This window comes from Mustela lutreola, chromosome 3 (genome assembly GCF_030435805.1).
Source record: "Mustela lutreola isolate mMusLut2 chromosome 3, mMusLut2.pri, whole genome shotgun sequence".
Lineage (NCBI taxonomy): Eukaryota > Metazoa > Chordata > Mammalia > Carnivora > Mustelidae > Mustela > Mustela lutreola.
Genome location: NC_081292.1, coordinates 35694469 through 35717087, shown reverse-complemented (window position 1 = coordinate 35717087; position 22619 = coordinate 35694469). Strand labels below are relative to the sequence as shown.

The following is a 22619-nucleotide window of genomic DNA, read 5'->3' as shown; positions in this document are numbered from 1 at the left end:
AACTTTGGCATCTTTCAAGCTCTCTGCCATACTTCTTCTTCTCCATATCTTGCTTTCTCTGATCTCTCCACCTTTATTGACACTGTCATCGTCCTCTCTAACACTTCGGTAGCACTTACCATATATCCAGCAATGGTGTCAAATTTATTTAATTCTTTTAACAGTCTCCTTTAAAAGACAAGGGATACGAGGCTCATGGTAGTTGAAGAACTTGTCCGTGTTCCCATAGCTGGTAAACTGTAAAGCAGGGGTTTAAACCAAAGTCGTCTGGACCCAGAGTTCATGTCTTAATAATTCTGTTGAACTGCCTGTCTGGCACTGCTTCCTGTGCCTAGTTCCAAGAAGCTCCAAAGAGAGAAAAAAATTTCCAAAACCTGGCAACTCCCTTGAGGGCTTGAAGAATGGCAAGACTCCGTTAGCATTTTCTCCGTATCTAAGCCAGTTTTTGGCTGCTCTAGTAAAACACCACAGACGGGGGTGCTTATGTAACAGAAATGTATTTCTCAGAGTTCTGGAGGCTGGAAGTGTGAGATCAGGTGCCCTTATGGTCGGTGTCTCATGAGAACCCTCTTCTGGCTTGCAGATGGCTGTCTTCTCACTCTGCCTCACAAGGCAGTCCTTTCTTCTTGGGCTGTTAATCCCATCATGGCGGCTGCACCTTCCTGTCCTAATTACCTTTCAAAGGCCTCACCCTTGAATGACATCTTACTGGAGAGTGCGTTTCAACATACGAATTTGGGGAGATACATACAGGGCAGGCCACAACACCTAGCAACAGTGACTTCTCTTCAGTGATAGTCTGTGCTTCCGATTTCCGTTCCTCCCCAGGACTCCTCCCCTTCCTTGGAGGAGGGTACTTCCCTAGAGTACTCAGAATGGACAGGAACTTCCGGAGGAAATGCAAAGCCACCAGCACTGGCTCCTGCGGAGACATGTGGTGACTCAGCACCATATGGGGGTCCGGGGGATACTGAGACACCCCCCCCCCTCCCAAGGAGGAGGGAGGGGCTGGGTGGCCGAGGTCTGAGTGTCTGTGGGAACGCCCACCACTGCAGTCTCGTTTGCTCCAACCAGAGGGAGCCATAGGACAGCAGGAAGTCAGGGCAGCCTCAGAACTGAGAACCAGCCTGGGAAGCTCATCTCATTGCCAGCCACCCCCACTGTGCTCTTCATGGGCTGGCAAGAGAGTGTGGGACACTCAGGCTCTCGCTCAGTGGGAGGAGTTCATAATTTGGAGATCACACAGACCACGTTCACCCCTGCTATCCCCATCCTGGCCCTGATCTTTGGAGTAGGAAGGGGGTTAGGTGCAGGACAGGACATGTAAAACCCAGGGGTCTCATCTTTGTGGATCCATATGCAGTAATGGGCAGTATGTCCTTGGTCCATGCCGTAAAGATACTGGCCCGTGTGTTCTGCCCCTGACAGGGATGGCTTGGGGCCTGCAGGGGAGAGGAAGGAGGTTGCTGAGTGGACCCAGCTGTAGAGAACTAGGGATGCTACAAACAAAGGAAAAAGAGCCAGACATGTACATGAACCTTTCTTGTGACTCCCTGCATGCCTTACTAACCAATTTCTGCTCATCTTTTCTAGCAGCAGTGTCCTTGTTAAACGGATGTTCAGGCCCATGGAAGAGGAATTTGGACCCGCACCTTCTAAGCAGCTGAAAGAAGAAGGGATTAAGCGAGGTATCTCCCCTCTGGCTCTACAGGGTTGCCGAGCCTCCCATCACAACCCGTGGGGGCGCTTCACACAGAAGCCCGTGCAGCCCAGCCCAGACTCCGTGGTTCACGGCTGGCCTGGGAATGGTTACTGACGCAGGAACGCCACAGTCGGCTCTTGCACTTCTGGCCCTGTCCTTTGAAGCACCTTAAGCAAACATTTATTCTTTCTGGGCACTGGTTCTTTCCTTTGCCTTGGGAGAAAGCTGCCGAAGGTACTGATGAGCCAGCAGTGAGGTCCAAGGTTAGGAAGAAGCTTTCGCTGCACATGAGACAGTACTGTCTCTGAGGCAGTAGCAGCTGAGAATCGTTCCAGAGATGCAAACAGATAAAGGAGCCTGTTTCCTGACATCGCAACTTCTTCACTTTCTCTCAGGCAAGGGTCTTACTCCACTTCATCAAGAGAGTAAGAGAGGAAGTCAGAGTGGCTCAGTGTTTTGCTCTGCCTTTTGATACTGTACGTGACTCACTGTCCTTCCTTGGAGGACGGAGAGCATGTGGGGAATGGCCATTTCCCCTCCTGTCCTGGCCTGCTGTGGCCAACGCCAAGAACTTCCAGAGATCTTAGACGTCCCATGCTGGACTTCCCAGTGAGTCAGGCTATCCTGTTAAATATGGTCTCCATCCACACAGACTTGGTTTTTTGTTTTTTGTTTTTTTAACTGAGAAATTATATTTCTTTTCTGCTTGTTGTAACGGGATTTGTATAATGGTCAAGAGGATCCCCTCTGTCGCCTTCCTCAGCTCTCCAGAGTGGTACGACCTTGGGGAGGCCCTCCGCTCCTTCGAGTCCTTGTTGTAAAAACCAGGATGACGAGAGTATGTACCTTTGGAGTTGCTGTGAGGACTGATGGAGTTCAGTGTATGTTGAACACATCCCCCGAGTGCCTTCCACACAAAAAGCACTCTGTTCACTATTACAGCTGTGACTTTTATTATTAGATCTGGATCTCGTTACGTCCGTTCATTGTGAATAAGCAATTAGTGTTTCAAAATGGAAAGAGCATAAATACCTGAGTGGTGTTAATTACATTAGCAACATTTAAACCTTTTGAAAATTGACTTCACAGGCTTCCCATCAAATATTCAGGTGCATTTCGGGCTTCGTTCTCGCATGCTTTTTCTATCACATACTTTAGAACGAAGGAAGAATTATATGGAAATCAGGAATCACACAAGCAAAAGTAATTGTAGCTTGCATCCATATTTAGTGCGTGCTGGCTAGCCCAAAGGTTGTGTTTTTCAGGTTATTTTGAGATTGTGAAGTCAGTATAAAAATTGCCACTGGGAATTCTATTGGGCTGTGACAAAAAACAAGTCTACTGCCTTTGAAACATCTAAATCACAGAGACACACGAGGGCGCTGCAAACTACCAGGGGCTGAGCACGCGGTCTCCTGGGTGTGGCTTTCCTTTGGAAAAGGACAGTTACTGAGCCCCTTGCCTGGAGCTCCCAGTCAGAGCTGGTCTTTGACAGAACAAGAGCAATCAGGGTCACTGATGGTTCCCATTGTTTATTTCTTAGAAGTTCTCCAGGAGAGAAAATGACCAAAATTATCACCAAAGCCGCCCTTTGTTGTTCTGCCTTTGTAGCCCCTTCCCTGGGTGGCTCCCTGGGAGTTCCTGGGAGCCTGCCCCTGCGGCTGTCTGCCTTTGCCCTAATGTCTGGGGTACATGCTGGCCGCCGTCGCTGCCGTGGCCACTGTGAGCGGACGGATGGGATACATGCTGGCCGCCATCGCTGCCGTGGCCACTGTGAGCAGACGGATGGGATACATGCTGGCCGCCATCGCTGCCGTGGCCACTGTGAGCAGATGGATGCTTGTGCGCACCCCGCCACAGCCCCATGGTTACCACACCTGCTGCCCAGGGCAAGCTGGGGAGGTGCTCTGTGAGCCCAGCGGGGGCGAGGGAATACCACCCTGCCAGGCCTCTCTGCCACAGGCTGTGAGAGGGCCTCCAGCCCCTTCCCCGACACCTGTAGCAAGGGTGTCAGCCATACCATTTCAAAGACAAAGAGTTTAAAAAAAAAAATCTGGAAATCCAATGGAAGCAGTACTCATTTTAATAGAACATGTTTGGGGTTCCCTTAGGGTCAGCCTGCTGGAAGTGACATTTTTCCATTGGGGCTTGTGGGGAAAACCTATAGAATGTTCACTGTGACAGCCACGCCTCTTCTCAATCTAACTGTCCTCATCTAGTTGTACCTGAGATCCTCTGGTCTAATTGTTCCTCGTTTTGCCACTGACCTTGAGACCTCTTACAATGCGAGTAGGCCACTGGATCGTTTGAGCTGAAATGGAGACTAGAAATATTCCTCTAAATTTTGAAATCTTTGGAGACACGTTCAACCTGTTTATTAGTTTATTTTTATACTTGGTAAAGAGAAGAAACTTTGCAATACTTCAGGGTTTTTTTTTTTTCCTCTTTTGTGTCATACACAAATTGAACATCTGTTGCCTGCAGAGAGAAAATGTAGGCAGAGCCCCCGTGCACCCATGTAGACTTGGCCTTCATGAAGCAGGCAGCACTACTGAGGTCCCAGGGGCCTGGGGAAGAGTGCGCGAAGGGGCAGGAGTTTGGGGTAGAGCTGGTTTCGGTTTCTATCTCTGACTTCATTCTTTTGGCTTGGTGGTAACCATGGCTCCATGGGTGCCTGACTGTGGTCAGAGGCTCAGCAGGGTTCCTTGGCTGCACACTCTTCCTGTAAAGGGGGCTGCAGCCTTGGTGCTTTTCTTTCCCTCTGCAGTTAGAACCAGAAGCTACATCATTGGAGGAGGGAGAAAGTGCAGTCCGCTCAGGGGGCTGGAGGGTCTCATGTGAATGGCAGTTTCTTTCTGGGAGCTAAGGCTCGTGCAGTTGCTGTAAGGAAGGGTGTCCACTGAGAGTGTCTTCTCCTCTCTCGTGGTATCTGGGGCCGCTACCATCTCTCCTAGTCTATGCATCATCAACTTGAGATTGTTAACGTTAGAGACGGTTGTGTTACAGAGAAATGAGCACAGAGCCACATTCCCCTTCGCAGAGGGCACGAGAGCCACGCCAGGTGCCTCATAATGGCGTCCTCGATGGAGGAGCGGGCTTGCTGTGTGCTGGGCACGGTGCTGAGTGCCCCGCGTGGATGCTGTTCTTTTAACCGCTGCACAAGCCTGTGAGGTAGATGATGACATTCCCCTGTGGTCTGGGGAAGACCAGCGCTTAGAGAGGTTTAAGGAAGCAGGGCCCCATAACCGGCTGAACGGGAGTCAAGGTCAGGCCAGTTGTACTCCCGATGCTGGGCTTCTCCCTCCCTCCCCGATAGGCTCCCTCCCGGGCCTGTGCACGGTTGCTCTGTCTGCCTGGAGTTGGCTTCCCTGTCTTCTCTCCCCACGTCCGTGAAAAGCTCAGGCCCCTGTAGCCACTCTCTCACGTCTTTTTCCTTCTGAACTCGTCCAGCCCCTTCCGGCTGTCTGTCTATTCGAGGAATGCCTGCCTCTCTAAGGAACAACGAATTCCTTAAGGTTAGACCATGTCTTAATTTACTGCTGCAACCTCAGCTACCGGCACGCAGCCTGATGGGTGTTTGGCAATATTTGTTGAACAATCAAATGAATAGGTAGAAGACAGAGGTTGCAGAAAGAGATGTCCTAAGGAGATAGTGGGCCTGCCTTGAGCAATTCCACTGTGAACAGTGTGGGAAAGCATCACAGTCTGCTCAGTGTGACCCACTTATCCGTTCACTCCCTCGAAGGACCCTTAAGCTCTCGGCTGTGGGTCAGCTGTGGAGGGGCAGTAGCCACCCTTGGAGGGGTCGTCTGGGTCATCTGGGCTCCATGACCTCGCAGATACTGTCCACCTCTGACGTGTGTGACAGGAAGTGGCCTGGCAGCAGGTCGGCCATGTGGGCTCCTCGGTCACGCCTCCCCTCTGCTTCTCTTCCAGTGCTGTTGTACGTGCGGAAGGAGACGGACGATGTGTTCGACGCTTTGATGTTGAAATCGCCTACGGTGAAGGGCCTAATGGAAGCGGTAAGCTGCTGAGCCTTTCAGGCTCCTGGAAACCTGCCTGTGTTCTCCTGAGCTGGAGTCCGTTCGTTAACATGCAACCTTCGAGAGGGCTCTGGAATGAGCTTTACAAAAGGAAAAGAAAAACAGGCTTATGGAAACACTGATCTCCACACCATCCTGGCTTATTCGCAATTAAAGAGAAGGAAACTTGGAAAAACTGCCAATTCCCTGTCAGCTTAAGGCTGATCAGAGTTAGATGCTGTAGAGGGAGGTTCATCTGTGAGTTTCCATTTGTCTCTTTGCGTGAAACCAAATTAGATACGTTTAGCTTCCAAATATGCGCAGAACAAAAACAATTAGGAAGTAGCTTGCTAGCTGTGATGGTGTAATCCAGAATAAAAATGTGACCTCTTTTGGTTAAGAAACACACACATCCATACAGCTGTTGCTGGGATATGGTGATTTAAGTAAGATTCTCAAGTTCTACCCTCTAGGGCTCTAGAGCCCCCAGTTTAGTCTTGCGTCGGGGAACCTGGGCTCAGGGAAAGTTATTTTCTATTTTATCCACATGTTATCCATCCAAATTTGACTCTGCTTCGACTATTTCTCCTCCCACTTTATCCCCCCCTCTACAACAGTGTTGTAGATCTGGGTATTCTATGGTGATGGAGACAACAGGACTGCCAAGGGACAGTCCAGGACACTTGTGGATCTGCAAGAGTGCCACAATGGAACAGCGTCTTGGGTTGTGGGGTAAAATGTTGAAATGCATAGAGTGGGACCTAGAAGTGGAATCATACAATATGGGGTCTTTTGGGGTTGGCACCTCTCACTGAGTATAACGTTTCAAGCATGGTCTAGTACAATCAGTACTTCATTCCGTTTTATCGCTGAATAATATTCCATTGCATGGATATACCACGTATTGTTTTTACAAATTTGTTGGGTGATAGACATTTGGGGTTTTTCCACCCGCTGGGTGTTGTGAATAATGCTGTTCTGAACATGTACAACTTTTTCTTTGAACCCTTGTTTTTAGCCTCTGAGTAACCACTGCCTGCACCCGCCCCCTCCCCCCCCCCCCCCCCCCAACCACAGCAGAGTCGAGCTTTTGATCTCTCTTCGGGGAACTAGTGAGACCTTCCTTGCTTTGCTTGCCTGTGAGTGTGGGGGAGACCAGTGCACATGGTATCCTTTGAGCTTGTAGGCCCGGGAGAGCTCAGATGCCTTGGGGCAATTCGGACTTCATCTCCCCTTTATTAAACCCGGAAAGAAAAGGTTTTACTTGATGGACCAACACAAGCTGTCTCCTTGCTTCTTGAGCGGGTCATCTGGGCAAGCAGGGCCCGAGACGCTCCTTCCCGATTCTCAGGTGACTTGGTCTGCTCACGAGCTTCAAAGGAAGGACACAGCAGCCCCTGCAGTTTGGGGTGGCCGCCAAGGACCGCGGGTTCCATTTAAGTGAAGCCTTGAGCGCACCGTGAAGGAAGAAGGCAGGACCCTATCATTGTATGCCAGGGTTCACTGGGGCCCGGTTGGGCTGAGAAGCGACTGTCCCCAAGGCATGCAGTCTCTGAGGACCAGCACCTCACGAGTGGGTGGCATTTTACCGTCCTGATACTTAGCAACACGCACGTGGAGAGACAGCATAGCCTCGTGGGCTGGCACACAGGCTTCGGGCTCAGAGACCCTCGTGTAGATCCCGACGGGCTCTTACTAGCCCTGGTGAGTTTCTTAACTTCTTCTTCATCCCTCAAATGGAAATCATCATCGCACCCACCTCACACGACTGCTGGGGAGGATGAAATGAGACACCACACGTAGAAAACTCTGTGTGGTTCCTAAGAACCCGGTGAAGGTTAGCTTTTGTTACCAAACCATTGTTCTGAGTAGGAATCAGAGCTAGCAAAGATTGCGTGAACAGTCCCTCCTTCTCCTCAGATTTTGGATTTCGCAAATAATCAGCTGCTCTATAGGTACGGTCTAAGAGAAGGAAACTTCTTTCGGCTCATCATTCTGTTCTGTCACTTTCCACTAACCTGGTGTTTTACTCGCGGCGTGGGGCTATGGAAATGGCGCAGGGGACTGCGTCCGAAACTCTGGAGGTTGTGCAGGGACCTCCCCTTCTCAAGCCTAGAGACAAGCGGGCTCCCATGGAATGACCTGTATGCCCCACTGTCCAAAACCCCGCATTAAGCAAAACTTCCAGACGAGAAAGCAATGTGACTCTGTTCTCTATGCTTTTAATTTTAAAGCAGCTCTTAATTTTAAAATAACATTATTCTACGTGTGTGGGGGGGTATATTTTTTTAACAACTTAAAACTGCATACAAAAAAAAATCCTAACTTTTAAGAAAATCTGTTTAATCAAGAGACATTGTACTAGACGTCAAGCCATCACTTTGAACCCTGTCCGCGGTTGAAAGTGGCTTTCTGTAAAAGCACGGTCCCCCACTCATTGTGGACCCAGCAGGTACTATGGGCTTAGGATGTTGCTTCTCTAAGTGGGGGGGTCTATTGGCTTCTCCTAGGGTACTTTTCCGTGATGCTGTCCTAGAACCCTACACCTGACCTTCAGAATCAGGCTGTCTGTGGTGGGCGCAGGAATTAGCTTTGGTAGCAAACTCCCTGGTCGACCTGAAATCACACTGAAGTTCGGGAGCCACTGCCTGGTGTGTATGTTGGCTAGGAACTGATATTAGGGTCAGATTCTGCTTTAAGGTTCTATGTGCATATTCCCTCCAAATGGGAATAATCTCTTCCATTATCCTCGTTTGGGGCCAGGAGTCTTGCAAAAGTGGTTTTGAGCAGGCGAGTGGCCCTGCAGGCTCCTCCAGCCGCAAGACCCACATCTGTGGATTTGGGGAATTGGCCTGGGTCTGGGAGGCCCACATCCCTTCTCTGTTGAGGAAGGCGCTCGCAGTCTTCCAGGGAAAGCAGACCTCGTGACTCCAAATGTCCAAGTGTGTCTTGTGTGACGTAGGTGTGTGTCTTGCAGTTTTTGAAATAGGAACACCTGCTTCATATCCATACTCACATTGTCTTATTCCCCTCGGGAACTAGTTTTGAAGGGTTGGCTCTGCCTCACCTTCCTCATCTGTGATATGGAGACGTCAAGAACGCGAATGCGTTAGCACAAGCACTGGGGAGCTTTCTCTGAGCAGGTGACGGCATCGGCAGGGACGGTGGTGCCACTGCCCCTACAGCAGGGGGACTTGGGTTGCTTTCTGTCGGAGAACCTTCTTGTATTTCCGCTGTTAAACTCAAATCCCCCATCCTCAGCCAAGCGTTATTTAGATGTAGAAGAAACCTGTTCTGGGGGATGACTCCCCCCTACCCCCACCAGAAAGCTTAGCATTTTTTTCTTTAAAAAAAAAAAAATTATCGGCAACCTTTGGTGCAGTGTTGATGGATCACAGAAACAGACTAGAACGCTCTGGCCCCCTTCCTCCAGATGGGTGCGGAGCTGTAAGTCCGGCCGGCTGCCTGAGCACTTTGGAGATGGCGATGGTGCGCCTCCAGATTTCCTAGCGTCCGTACGTCAGGTCACTCAAGAGGATGGAGTGGTTCTGTTATCTAGAAAGTGGGCGGATTTCATGCTCAGCAGACGCTGCCGTCTCCCTTGAGATGATGTGACTGTGTTTGCCTTAATTAAAGGGTCACACATCCCCCCCTCCCCCCAGGAGCTCTAACACAGTGACATGCACAGGAAAGAAGATGCTGGCAAACGTCATTGAGCTCCGGTCACAACTCTGGTGTCTTGCACTCAGCACTCTGAGAATCGATGGCTTCCTCCCTCGCAGAATGTGGACCATGACTGCTTTGGAGAACTGGTTCATTTGTACTCCGCTGGCCCTCTCACTGTCTTAGAAAGAGCTCTCGACCACAAAAAAGAGGAACGGGGTTATTGTTTAATCTCTGCCGTATTGGGTCATTTTGCTACGGAACATTCTTCTACTGTCCTGAACCTCCCGTACCTTCATTTCACATGCCACAAAATCTTTATCCATACAGAGGTACACACTGGATAGAAAAAGAAAAATAGTTCTCTGTCAGCAGATGTTAATGCATGTTCCTATACTTGGAATCATTTGGATAAAATAGACTGTTTTCTCTTTTCGTCTGCATGTTTGGTGTCATGTCATCCAGGCCACTTACGTAACTTTGATAATTCACTTTGGCTTCTTTATTCTTAAAATTGGGTTTTATTATTATTATTTGTATTTATTATTTAGAGGGAGGGTGAGCGCGCACAAGCGAGAGGGGCAGAGCGAGGAAAGAGAATGTTAAGGAGACAGGGCTGAGCATGGAGTCCCAGGCAGGGCTCGATCTTATAACCCTGAGATCACAACCGGAGCCGAAACCAAGAGTCGGACACTTAGCCAGCTGCCTCACCCCTATAAATAGGTTTTAAACTTGATTACAGACAAGGATTTGCTGATGATGCTGGTGGTAGTAGAGGTGACATGAGTTTTCAGAGGTTTTTTTTTTTTTTTGGCTTTTCTATGTGATTTTACCTAGTAATCCTTCATGTGAATCTTCAGCTGCTGTAGCCTCCTTCTAGTCCCTGAGCCCACGCAAGGTTTACTCATACCTCAGGGCCTTTGCACCTGTTGCTCCTTCTGGCAAGAGTGTTTTTCATCCATGTGGACAAGGCTCTCTCATGTCCTTCAGGCCTCTGCTCCCATGCGCCTTGCCATACCACCTACAGAAATGGACTCTCTGTCATTGCGCCCCTCCCCGCCCCCGTGCTCTGCCTCATTTCACAGCAGTGATCACCACTTGAAATAGTTAACATTTGCTAGACATTAGGTTTTTTTTTCTCCTTCCCAGTGGAGTGTAGAGCTCATGAGCACAGGGACTTTGTGTCTTCTATGTATTCCCAGATCCTGGAGTGTAAATATTTGACTGAGCCAAGTACCTACTATATACAGGCCACCGTGCTGAGTTCTGTGGATGGCACAGTTTCATGTGCATTGCTTCCTTTGATCCTTACAATACCCCTGTGAACTTGGCAATGCAGGTGTCATCGTCATCATCCTACACAGGTGGAGACAGGCCCAGGAGCAGGGTCTCCCGAGGTCTGATAGCTGCACAGAGCAGTGGACCCACTTAAGCCCTTGAGCAGTTGAGCAGTCCAATGAGAGCGATGTCCACATATGAAAAGTTATTTCCAGAAGAATAAACTTTCCAGGTCACAGCTCACCACAACTGAAGGAGAGAAGAGAGGCAACAAGAAACCATCAGGCAAGAAGTAGCACACAGGTTCAAATCCTGGCTCTGACACTTGGCGTGATGTGACTTTGGTCCAGTTACTCAACCTCTCTGTACCCCAGTTGCATTTCTTAAATGAGGATAATAATAACGTGGGATATTATTATTAGGATAATGAATGATAAAATGTCATCTAAGGATGTTGTGAAGATTAACTGAGTTCATCTATGTGGCATTTAAAAGTAGCACATAGAAGTCCTCTGTACATGGATGGTAGGTAGGTAGGTACATACGTACACAGATACGTACGTACATACAAGGGAGATGACTATAAGCACTACGGGGTAGGGAGGCAGACAGATTCCTCCAAGCCAAAGGGGCTAGAGAAAAGGGTAGAGAAGTTCTCTGTTGATGCAGCTAGTTGACGCACACAAGGGAAAATTTTGCTCATGGACCTGGTAGCACCGCTTCCGTTCACCTGAATTGATCGTGCATGGAGTAAAGGGCATTACTCCCTGATTCTCTTTGACGGGTCAAATACAGCTGCTGCAGAAGTGTTTGCGAGCAGCAGTCCCCTCCTTCTTAAATGTGTGTCTTAGAGGCTGCGCTGAACTGTTTATAACTCCAAGTAAAAGTCATTGCCTTTGAGAGCAGGCTGTCCCAACGGATGTCTCTAGACAAGCACGCTGAGTCCTATGCTGGTAAAAACCAGTGAGTCTCTAAGTTCTGCCTGTTACTTACCTGAAGTGTCCGGGCAGAGAGAATGCTTCACCAAATAAAAGTCTAAAAGTTACAGATCATCAGACAACCAATAACACATTAATGAGATACGCCCAAGACCAAGGATCCTCTTGGATGTAAAGGAAGTCTTTCAGGTCTTTAAAAAAATCAGTAATGGGTTTTAAAAATTATGAAAATGGATTGCTTCAGATAAATTGAAAAGCAGAAATTAAAAAGCAAGCAGTCCTGCTAATCCCCCCATTTGAGAAAACTATAATGCGGCATGTATTTCCTGTGCATAGAAGGGAGGGTTAATGGGGGCTGTCATCCAGGTCCCAGCCCGAAGGAATCCTTCTGGAAGCCATCGACAGATGGCCGCTTTCTTCCACATGGTATCCTGCACGGTCTCACTTCTTTCCAGGGTTCTGAATTTGGCAAAGCATACTTCCTCGCCTGGCATGGAGGCAGAGGACGCCATGTCACTGTGGCCTGTTCCCAAGCTGCCTCAGCCTCTAACAGTTGCACGGAGGGCACAACTTTGCCCTTCAGTCTCACACATGCCCATTTTCTCTAAGCGTTCAGAGTCTGAAACCAGACTGCCAGATCATTACCTTTCCAATCTGTTGCTACCCATTACAGCAGGGACGGTACCTCGTGACTGTAAGCTCCGGCTGCCTCACCTGAGAGATGGCTCATAAAAGGACTTATTCCCCTGTAATGATGGGAGGAGGGGGCAAGTTCATGGATGCAGAGTGTTAGGCAGGTATCATCATCCTACAGAGGTGCAGACAGGCCCAGGAGTGGGGTCTCCCAAGGTCTGATAGCTGCACAGAGCAGTGGAGCCCAGTTAAGCCCTCGAGCAGTTCAGTCCAATGAGAGCGATGTCCACATGTGAAAAGTTATTTCAAGAAGAATAAACTTTCCAGGTCACAGCTCACCACAACTGAAGGAGATAAGAGACGCAACAAGAAACCATCAGGCAAGTAAGCACTCAGGACATGCGAGCTGCTGCTGCTGCCGCCGCCACCACTCCCAGCAGACCCTGGTCCAGACCGGACATGTGCGAGTTTTACACCAGTTGCCCACTTCCGGGTGGGCGCTTATCAATTGATGTGTGAGCCCAAGTAGTTGTCATGGTTTGGGACACTGGGAATCAAACCTCTGAAAAGACAAAGAATCAGAATCACTTTTCTTTCAGAAGAGGGGAGCCTATGGATAGGAGTCTAGCGATGTGGGGTAGGAAAATATTCCCATTTTATTTTTTAAAAATTTTTATTTATTTTTTAAATTTCTTTTCAGTGTTCCAGAATTCATTGTTTATGCACTGCACCACACTCAGTGCTCCATGCAATACGTGCCCTCCTTAATCACCACCACCAGGCTCACCCAACCTCCCACCCTATTTAAAAAGAAGTTTTGAATGACACCAACCAAAGTTAAAAAAAAAAACAAACAAACAAACCCAACTCTTACAGCCCAAGCAAGTCAGAACAATTAGGTGCAAATAACATGGACCCCAGGACTCCAGGCAGACAGCGAGTTCTTAGGTATGGAAGTTCATTGGGGAATCTTCCTTTTTAGCGCCATCCGTGTCTTTGGTTGTGTGATGAAGTCTGTGGATGCTTTTCTGAATGTTTTTCAGGGTACACCATAAAAAACATAGGATTACAAAGGAAACCAATTATATTGCTAACATTGCTGTCATAATAAAAAATGTTTGCGAGATAGGAATAGATGTGCTCCTTTTTCGTACATTAGCTATCATGATCTATAGGCAGGACGAATAACCATACTCCCAAAGTATGATGGAGGCATGTAATTGACATTTTGAGATGTCCAAACTAGGATTACTTTATATTTATAAAAGTGAATCACAATCATTGCAAGAGGGAAAAAAAAAAAAAAAAAAAACACCACGGAATGAGAGAAAGAAGAAAGTGAAAGGATCTCCGAGTGTCTGTCCCTTTTTTCATGAGCTACTGTGAACAGCTCAGCAGGTCCTTCCCATAGTCTCTGTTTCCTTACATTCTTAAAAAACACAAATGGAATCACGCTCTATGTACTGTTGGGCCGTTTGTTAGCTTTTCCCCCCCTCAGTGTGTTCAGGACTTTTTCCCCATATAGTCTTGCCACACTTTTTTAAATGACTGTTGGCTTTCAACGGTGAAGATAACAAACGTGCTAATGAATGGTTGTTATATACGGTTTTTTCTATTATGAGCATTGATGCTTTGAAAAGCTTTACATACATCTGAGGGAGTATATTTCTGTAGACCAGATTACTAGATATGGAATATGTGGGTCAAAGGATATATGCTTTTTGAATTTTAGTAGCTTCTTCCAGATTTCCCTCCAAAGAAGTGGAGCTTCTTACTCTCCCATTTATGGAATATGGGAGCCGATGTTTTTCGTACTCTGGCTATATTATCGTTCTTTTAGTTTTTGTTAGTCTGATAACACAAAAGTAAGGTCCTATTGTTGTTTTAATTAGAAATTTTTATTTATTTATTTATTTATTTATTTTTTAAAGATTTTATTTATATATTTGACAGAGAGAAATCACAAGTAGACAGAGAGGCAGGCAGAGAGAGAGAGGGAAGCAGGCTCCCTGCTGAGCAGAGAGCCCGATGCGGGGCTCGATCCCAGGACCCCGAGATCATGACCTGAGCTGAAGGCAGCGGCTCAACCCACTGAGCCACCCAGGTGCCCTAATTTGAAATTTTTAAAAAAGATTTTATTTATTTGGCAGAGAGAGATCACAAGTAGGCAGAGAGGCAGGCGGCGGGGGGGGGGGGGGGAAGCAGGCTCCCCGCTGAGCAGAGAGCCTGACACAGGCCTCGATCCCAGGACCCTGAGATCATGACCTGAGCTGAAGGCAGAGGCTTTAACCCACTGAGCCACCCAGGTGCCCCTTAATTTGAAACTTTAGAATTAGGAGTGAGGCAGTATGTTTTTTTCATGTGTTTATTGTCCTATTGTGTTTTTCTGTGTGAATTACTCCTTCATGCTGTGCTCTTTTCCCTTTGAATTGTTGTTCTTTTACTGGATTTGCAGGAATTCTTTCTAACTCAAGGAAATTATTTCCATGCTTGTCATTTGTGTGGCAAAAAAGGTTTTATAGGGTATTATTTATCTTCAGCTTTCTATGGTGGTTTTTGCTCTGTTGGTATTTGTAATTTTGTGTTGTTTTATCATCCTTTTGACCTTTTTTTCTTCAGGTTTCGTATCTTTGTGGGAAGGATCTTCCTTCCTTGAAGATGATACCAATACAAAGAACTTTTATGGTTTCCGCAGGCACATGTAAATCTTTGATCTGAAAATTATTTTGATGTAAGAAGTAGATGGGGTACCTGGTTAGCTCAGTCTGTAGAGTGGGTGATTCTTGATCTTGGGGTCATGAGTTCGAGCCCCACACTGGGCATAGAACTCACTAAAAAAGAAAAATTTTTTTTCTGGAATTTTTTTCAATAATTAATCTGGCATCTCAGAGTCCATCTTTTACTGCTGATCTGAAATGACACCGTCATCATAGATTACACTGTCACGTGGCTGAATCTTTTGTTGAATGATTTAAGGTCTGTCCAGGGGAGAGCCTCACACCCCGGGCATACTGGGAGCCTGACTCCCGAGTGAAGGACACTGATACCCCGGAGAATCTCCAAGAGAGCGAAACTGTCCTTTCCCTCCTGCCTCTTCTCGGCTTCCCCTTCCATGCTCACTTGCCTTTCTGTTACTGGTGTTACAGATATCTGAGAAGTACGGGCTGCCTGTGGAGAAGATCACAAAGCTTTACAAGAAAAGCAAAAAAGGGTAAGAAAGAAACAACTTACACTGACTTTCAAATCAGATCGGTCTACATAGCGCCTTGAAAAAAGAAAGAAAGAAAAAAAAAAGATGGCGCCTACCTTATCTTCCTGACCACGGTTAAGCAGCTTGTGCCCTGAAGGCATTTGGGAGATCTCAGTAAGAGAGGGCGGGAAGGAGACTGCAATTGTCCTGATGCCAGCTGGGACGTGCCATTGCAAGGACAGGGTGAGCCAGTGGCATAGAAGGGTCCGGAGTGGTGAGGACACCGGGGAGAAGGCCAAGTTGCCCCTCTGCAGCGGAGTTTATAAAGAATCACACACTGTTCTTGAGATTGGTTCCAGGAGGACACAGTAAGAACAGGAAGCATTCAGGGTACAGAGAAGTCTTCTGAGGTAATTACTAGCAAAATGATCTAAATGATCATTGGACCTGCTTGTTCTCACTCAGGGTTAAGAACAGCACCTCCTTTACTGGGTGTTCAGTAGTTGCTGGGCCCCTGCAGGCGCTGTTAGTCCTCCCCACGCTGCCACCTCTGGCCTCCCATGGCTTCCTGTGCAGGGGGCTCTATAAGAGTCAAGGCTGTAGGAGCCGGATTTCGTTCCAGGAGACGATTTCCACTGAGTCAGCTTCTGGAGCTGCTTTCCTACAAAATGCAGAAAGTGGTCTTTAAACACTTCTTGGAGCCTCTGTCATAAAGGAAATGAATTATCTGAGATGCTCAGGCTTTCTGAGTGACGGTCCCTTGGTAGACTGGGAGTTGAACTGGAAACCTTTTCCGCTGGAGCCCTGGTTGGCAAGCTCACTTAAATGCGTGTGACGGTTTTCCCCATGGTCTGAGGGTGTTCCTTTGATGGGGAGTTTTTGGGGCCGTCTCAAGGTCTGGCTCCCTCAGTGCAGACGTGCCTTCCCGTGGGGATAACGTTTCACTTCCATCGAGAACCGTGTCGGCCCTGCAGTAAATACATGACTCCTTACAGCAACTCTGCAGAGCGGGGTTGTTTTTCTAATTTTTGCAGAAAAATAAACTGAGGCTCTCAAAGGCTAAAAAACTTGCCAGATGACACAGAGCTGTCAGATGAGTCTGTTCTACAAAGACAAACAGATCTGATTTCCAAGTCAGGGACAGACCCTGGAAGTTGTTGATTCTCTTAAAACCAACGCAATTGGGATAGTTGACCCAAGAGTAGGTCTCTTGGCGAAGCGTGAGCTTCCGGGAGAGGCAGAGCAGTTTCCAATCCAGCTCAGCCACGAATCAGCGGGAGGAATCCGGGGAGCTGATTTCACTTTCCTGCACACGGTTTTCTCATTTGCCAAGCGGCCATGGTCACACCTTCAGGGCTGCTTGGAAGATTAACGACAAGGTCTCAGAAGCCCCAAAATAAATTAGGTGCTCAGCAAAGGGTAGCCACGCTTCTTGATTTTCCTCTTCCTCCATCTATGGAGTACTTTTAAATTATTTATTTATTTTTATTTTATTTTATTATTATTATTTTTTGGAGAACTTTTTTAAAGTGCATTTTCAAGAGGCAGTATGGTTTAGTGAAAACAATTAGGATCTGTGTGGGACCTGGCTCTGTGAAGAGCTTCCTGAGATTTCAGGCTCACCTCTCTGGGCCACAGTTTACTGTTCCATAAAGCAAGGGGGAACGATCTCTGAAGACCCATTTAATAAGGAGTTGCGAGGTTGGTTCTGACAAATCGAGGCTTTGTTTTCCTCAAACTGGTTTCTGGGGAAAGAAAATATGTAAGTGTCTTCTTTTCCTGCCGTATCTCCCCGCACCTTGCCAAAGAATGGCTCAGGGATCCCCCACCGAGCTTGGCGTGTGCCCTTGCATGCTGCGCTGCTGATGGCGTCTTTGTTCCTTACCCCTCACCCCACTCCCTGGTAGCATCTTGGTGAACATGGACGACAACATCATTGAGCACTACTCGAACGAGGACACCTTCATTCTCAACATGGAGAGCATGGTGGAAGGCTTCAAGATCACACTCATGGAAATCTGAGCCCTGCTCTCGGCCTCCCCTTGGCATCGGCCTTTGGTGCCTTCCTCCCCAGCAGCAATGGAGGCCTTGGCCCGGAACCCGGACGCCCACCTCCCCCACCCCAAAACCACTGTTACAGACTGTGCTGGGAGCCGGGCAAGGCACGGCCCTGTTCCTTACCGATGTGCTTGGCCCATCCACTGGCTCGTACTGGAGCCGAAGCCCGAGCCCCTCAGGAAGGGATGCTGGGCCTGTCGGGACACTTATTTATTGTCCACCTTGCCCTGGAGCCCAGGGTCCAGGCCCGCCCGGACGCTGCAGGGCACTGCTGGCCCCACATGAGACCGTCCAGAGCCCTACCCTTGCAAGGGAAAGTCTGTTGGCCCTGAAGAGCCTGAAAACGTCTGGGTCCTTCTGCTTCGCCTCTGCTTCTCCTGAGTGGCTGGACCAAAAGCGCTCCTGCCACTGCAGTAGTCAGGCGGGCTGGAGGTGGATGCGGCTCCCTGGGCAGGAACCTACAGGTTGCTGTGGGGAACCCTCCCAGGGTTTCCAGCGAGTGGCTCATGGGCCTTGCACAGGAAGACATTCAGCCACCGTGTAATGAGTGACCCAGAAGGTACGCCTGGCTGGCGTGTACATAGTGTTTATAATATGGCAATAATATATTTTACCTGTGGTGTGCGGGCACGTTTACTGCCGCTGGCCTGGGGCAGATGGAGCCGGGACTCCGCTTCCCGCCAGAGGGCTGCCTCTGTGCCGGGTAGGGACGCGGCCTTCGGGGCGTCAGGGGACCCCGGGGGTGCGGAGAAGGACGCTGCGGACGTGGGGGGCACGCCCGCCCTGTGGGCCGCTGCGCTGGTCTCCCGGGGAGGCCCCCGCCCCTCCCGCTGCGCAGGGCTAGGCGGAGAGACTGCGGGGCGCTGTGCGGGGGCGCGGCGGTGCTCGACCCCAAGGACCTGAGGACTTGGCCACGCGGGAGTGCCTCACCGTGTACAAGTGTGTCCTTCGTCTCACGTGCCTCCCCCGGAGGAGCCCGACTGCAGCTCTGCGAGCCGCGCCGGCCCGTCAACTTAGCTCTGAATCAAAGGCCCGAGGCCGCCTTTGCTCCAGGCTGCCCGATTGGGGTGGGGGGGAGGGGCAGGGGGCGACCCCAGAGCGCTCTAGCTCTTCTGCGCTAAGCTCCCAAGGAGGACTGGGAGGGCGGAGGTCTCGTCCTCCCGCACGTGCCCTGGGAGACAAAGAGGAGAATAAAACGCTTCCTTAAACGATCGATCGCGGGATGATGAGCCGTCCTGGGTTGCTGTTCTCTTTGAAGGGACAGGTAGGTGATCTCGGGTTTGTGTCCAGCCTTGTGGGTTGAAGCACTAGCCTTTTGGTAGCCAGACATGTCCTCTCCCCAAGGTCCTTCACTAGGATGGATTCTGTGTACGGGCCTCGAATTGTTTGTGAAGCACTTTGACGTCTTGGGAGGGGGGTGTCGGGGTCTTTCCAAGGCCTCCCTGCCTCCCACCCCACCTGCCCTTGAGGCGGCGACGGAAGGGCTGCTTCCAGCCCAGCTGTTGTTCCTGAGGCTCGGAGGGGGAGCAGGGGCCGCACCTAGGGCGGTGTCCAGTGGTGGTGAGGGGGCACCTTTCCATGCGTCTTCTGTACACCTCCCCCTTTCCCCTGGTGCCAAAGGTTTGCATCCTGGATTCAGTTCTGCTCCAGCCTGTTCCCTGGTCTCCCACTCTTGACTGCCATGCCCTGGACCAGCAGCCTGGGGACCCTCCTGGGTGCTGATGAAGCTCTGTTCTGTGATGGAGAAGTTCAGTGTTGGAAATACATAATGTACTCTGCACTTCCCATGCTCCTTGAACCCTCAAGGGCGGGTTCAAACGTGATTGGCAGGTGAAACTGCAGATACAGTTGGGCTGGGATGTGGAGTCCAGAGCAGGGAAAAGAAAAAATTGGGGGCAATCTGACACAGGTTACCCTCCCCTTCTTTCTCTAGTCTCTATAGGAAAGTGTTTGCTGGTCCTGCCCTAGGCAGAGAATGCCTCAGAGATGCTTTTGCATTTGTTTTGGGTCCCTGAGCAATCACTGTGGTGACCCCAACCTACCAGAACAAAGAAGGTGAGGCCAGTGCCACCAAAGGGTGGCGCAGAGCATCACTTCCCATCTGATCTGTACCCCGCCCCTCCCTTGTGCCCTCTGCATTCTCAGAGTGCCTGTGGCTTAGCATGGATATGTCCTCCACCGTGAATGTCAGCAGAGCCTCAGTGAGCACAATTTTCTGAGCAGAAGCACTCTAGAGAGATAGGAAAAACTGCCTCTTCTTCTTTTGTCCCTCAAATTAATCACACTCAAATAAATACACTTTAAAAAAGAAATCCATATAAGATGAGGGACACGTAAAATGAGTATATGTCCTATATATACCCAAGCTGCCTAGACTTAACAGGTGTTTGGAAATTGGGTCCAACAGAAAAATGCAGTCAGATGTCATCTTGGACTTGGATCCTCAAAGACTAAGCCCAGAAACTTAGGAAGCATGAAATGAATCAAACATTTATTTTCCTTCTTACTTAAAATTAGGAAAATGCAACAGAAACAGAGGGTTTGTGCCAAATTCTGTGAACGGCCCTTTCTTAAAAACAAGCAAGGGAGATTGATAGATGGACAGTTTGCTCTCGTGTTAAAAAAAAAAAAAAAAAAAAAAGGCAAATGTAACTTAATAGTTTTGTAAATGGGAGAGGGGGAATCTATAAACTATAAATACAGTTATTTTATTTTTTGTACATTTTTAAGAAGAAAAAATAAATATTCATACCGTCAGAGTAAATTACAGTGTCTGGTGCTTTCTGTGAGCTGGGTGTGGGGACTTTTCACCTTGTTGGAAGGAAGCTTCATTACAGCCTTGGGAAGATTCTAGGCTCTGCCTGGGCACCGGGTCCTAGGCTTCAACACAGCAGGTGTGTCCTCTTCCCGTGGATTCGTTGTGCTCCACCCGAGGTTACAAGAGAAGAGAGCTAAAGAAATCAAGAGGCCTTCAGTGTGCTGGTGATGGGCCACTGGGATGGTTATTTTTGGCCAACACCTCAGGGTAGGAAGTAGGTTCTGTCCACACTCACTCCCAATTCACTCACCCCCTACTTGAGTTACCACAAAAACATTCTGGCTCTTTAGTTCATGTGTAGTAGCTTCTGCATGGGCTGAAAGCACCTGGCTAAAACTCCAGTCGTATCGGGACCTCTCTTGCCCTGCTGCTCCCCGCAGAGCCACCATGCCCTTCAGCCACCATCCTCCAGAGAGCCTCTTGGCTCCACACAAGCAACATCTCACACTGTCCACTGTGTGAATCTTGGTGAAAAATTTGCCTCGAGAAAGTCTTCTCTGATAACTTCAATCCCGGTGGCACCCCTGGTGGCAGCCCCAGCTCTTTCTATGCCTGGACCACGGGACAGAAGAGGAGGTGGGGATAGGAGCCGATGGAGGAGGCTTCTGGAGGGATCATGGGATTAGCAATGAGCCACAAAGCCTTTTTGCTGTGATCCATGTTTCACAGCATGCATGGGCAGCCCAGGGGACCACCAGGCCTTAGTAGGTCTTGAGAGGCTGCTGTTGGTCTCCATATCTGCTCTAAGGTCTCCATATCTGCCCCCTCGGCCCATGGCAGCCAAGGCACCACTGCTCAGCGAGCTCTGGGGCCATGTGCGCCCCACCCCCACCCCGGGTGTGGAACTCAGGTCAGGTAGGTGAGGATGACCAGCTGTCTGGGCCACAGGGTCCAGTCCTGGCTCTTGCCTTCCCCTCTCTGTGCTTATTCAATTCGGTTACTCTGGTCCAGGCACTGTGCCCCAGGCTGAGGACAAAGAGGCAGGTTAGACACAGTCTGCCCTTCAAGGCAGTGGTGAATATGCAGAGTGGCCTGGCATCATTAGTACAATGATAAGGGCTCACCCTAGGAGAGCCAGGGTCCTCACCCCAGTTCTAAGGCACACTACCTCTCCTACCCTTAACCCTTGTATGACAGGAGAAATCACCAGTGTGAATCTCACTTTGAGAAGGCTGTCTGCTTGAGTGTCTGAGCCTGTAGATCGGAGGGTCAACGGGAATGGGGGAGGGGATGGTCACTGGGTCCGTTCAAGTCTTCCAAGAAGCAGAAGCTCAAATGGGATTAGACATTCAAGAAAATTATTGGGGGTATTCATGTGAGTGATAAAGGGGAAACGAGTGGGGGGGAGACAGGGAGAGCATGTGGACTAATCCCTCCAAAAGGAAGGAAAGAAGGAAGGAAGGGAGGGAGGAAGCTTGAGCAGGAGGAGCCTCACACTGCCTCAGCCAGGCCCGACATGGAGTCCTTGAGCAAAGGTCACCTGCAGGAAGAATCCCATGTGGGGCAAGAACTGCTCAATTCTAATAACCCCACCACCTGCAGTCACTGCCTGGGAGCAGCCCCAGAGAGTGTGGCCTCGGAGTAAATGCGACGTGGCCCCAAAGATTGCAGCTGGAGTCTGTCAATGGGCCAGCTGTGCTTCTAGCAGCAGGGGTCTCAAAAGGGAAGATCTGAACAGTTCCCTTTAGTGCCCACAGCCAACCCCTTCTAAAAGGTCTCCAGTAGAAATTCACTGGGGTCTACTCTTACAAGTCAACGTTCCCTCAATGGGTTTTCTGGTCTACCACCTTAGGTGGTTAAACTTTTTGTCCTTAAGGTCCTTCTTCCTTACACTTTTCTGTTCTCTGCTAAAGGGGTGCATGGTTTAATTTTGGACACTCCGGAATTCTAGGAAACACAGTGGGGGAACCTCTGAGCAGCCAGAAGTAACAAAAGAGAAGAGATGTTGAAAGGGCACTGAAGACAAACTGCCAGCTTGTTTCCTGCCTAGCAAATACCTCTCATGCAGCACTCAGGAAAAAAAACTTGATTTCTGCTCTGCTGTAGACATAGACGTAGATTACTTTGTGATTGTATTCAAGGTGCTGGACAAAACTTACCAGTTGAACTGTGAGCTTGGTCTCCTACTTCTTTGGTAATAACTTCAACCCACCCACCCCCCCAACATACACACACCACCAAGACTATAGCATGTGGTATGGTGCTGGGTCACTATTGAGTGCTGTGTGAGCACAATAAAGTGCTTAAATACTGGTACTGGAAAGATACGTTTTCTGAGTCTGTCCATCTGTCTGTCTGCATTGTATGATATACTGGT

At 49.1% G+C, this 22619-nt stretch overlaps 1 protein-coding gene across 4 annotated transcripts in view; it reads left to right on the top strand.

Annotated features, from left to right (window-relative positions):
* Positions 1-20248, top strand: part of GRHL2 (grainyhead like transcription factor 2) — a 161966-nt gene extending 141718 nt beyond the window's left edge. For 3 of the 4 annotated variants that reach the window (XM_059165898.1, XM_059165895.1, XM_059165897.1), the window contains exons 13-16: positions 1594-1688; positions 5639-5724; positions 15383-15447; positions 17334-20248. In XM_059165898.1, the coding sequence (XP_059021881.1) occupies positions 1594-1688; positions 5639-5724; positions 15383-15447; positions 17334-17448 (361 nt within the window). In that variant the 3' untranslated portion in view covers positions 17449-20248. The remainder of the gene's footprint in view (positions 1-1593; positions 1689-5638; positions 5725-15382; positions 15448-17333) is intronic. The other variant, XM_059165896.1, reaches the window with a different exon arrangement.
* Positions 20249-22619: the final 2371 nt, after the last annotated feature.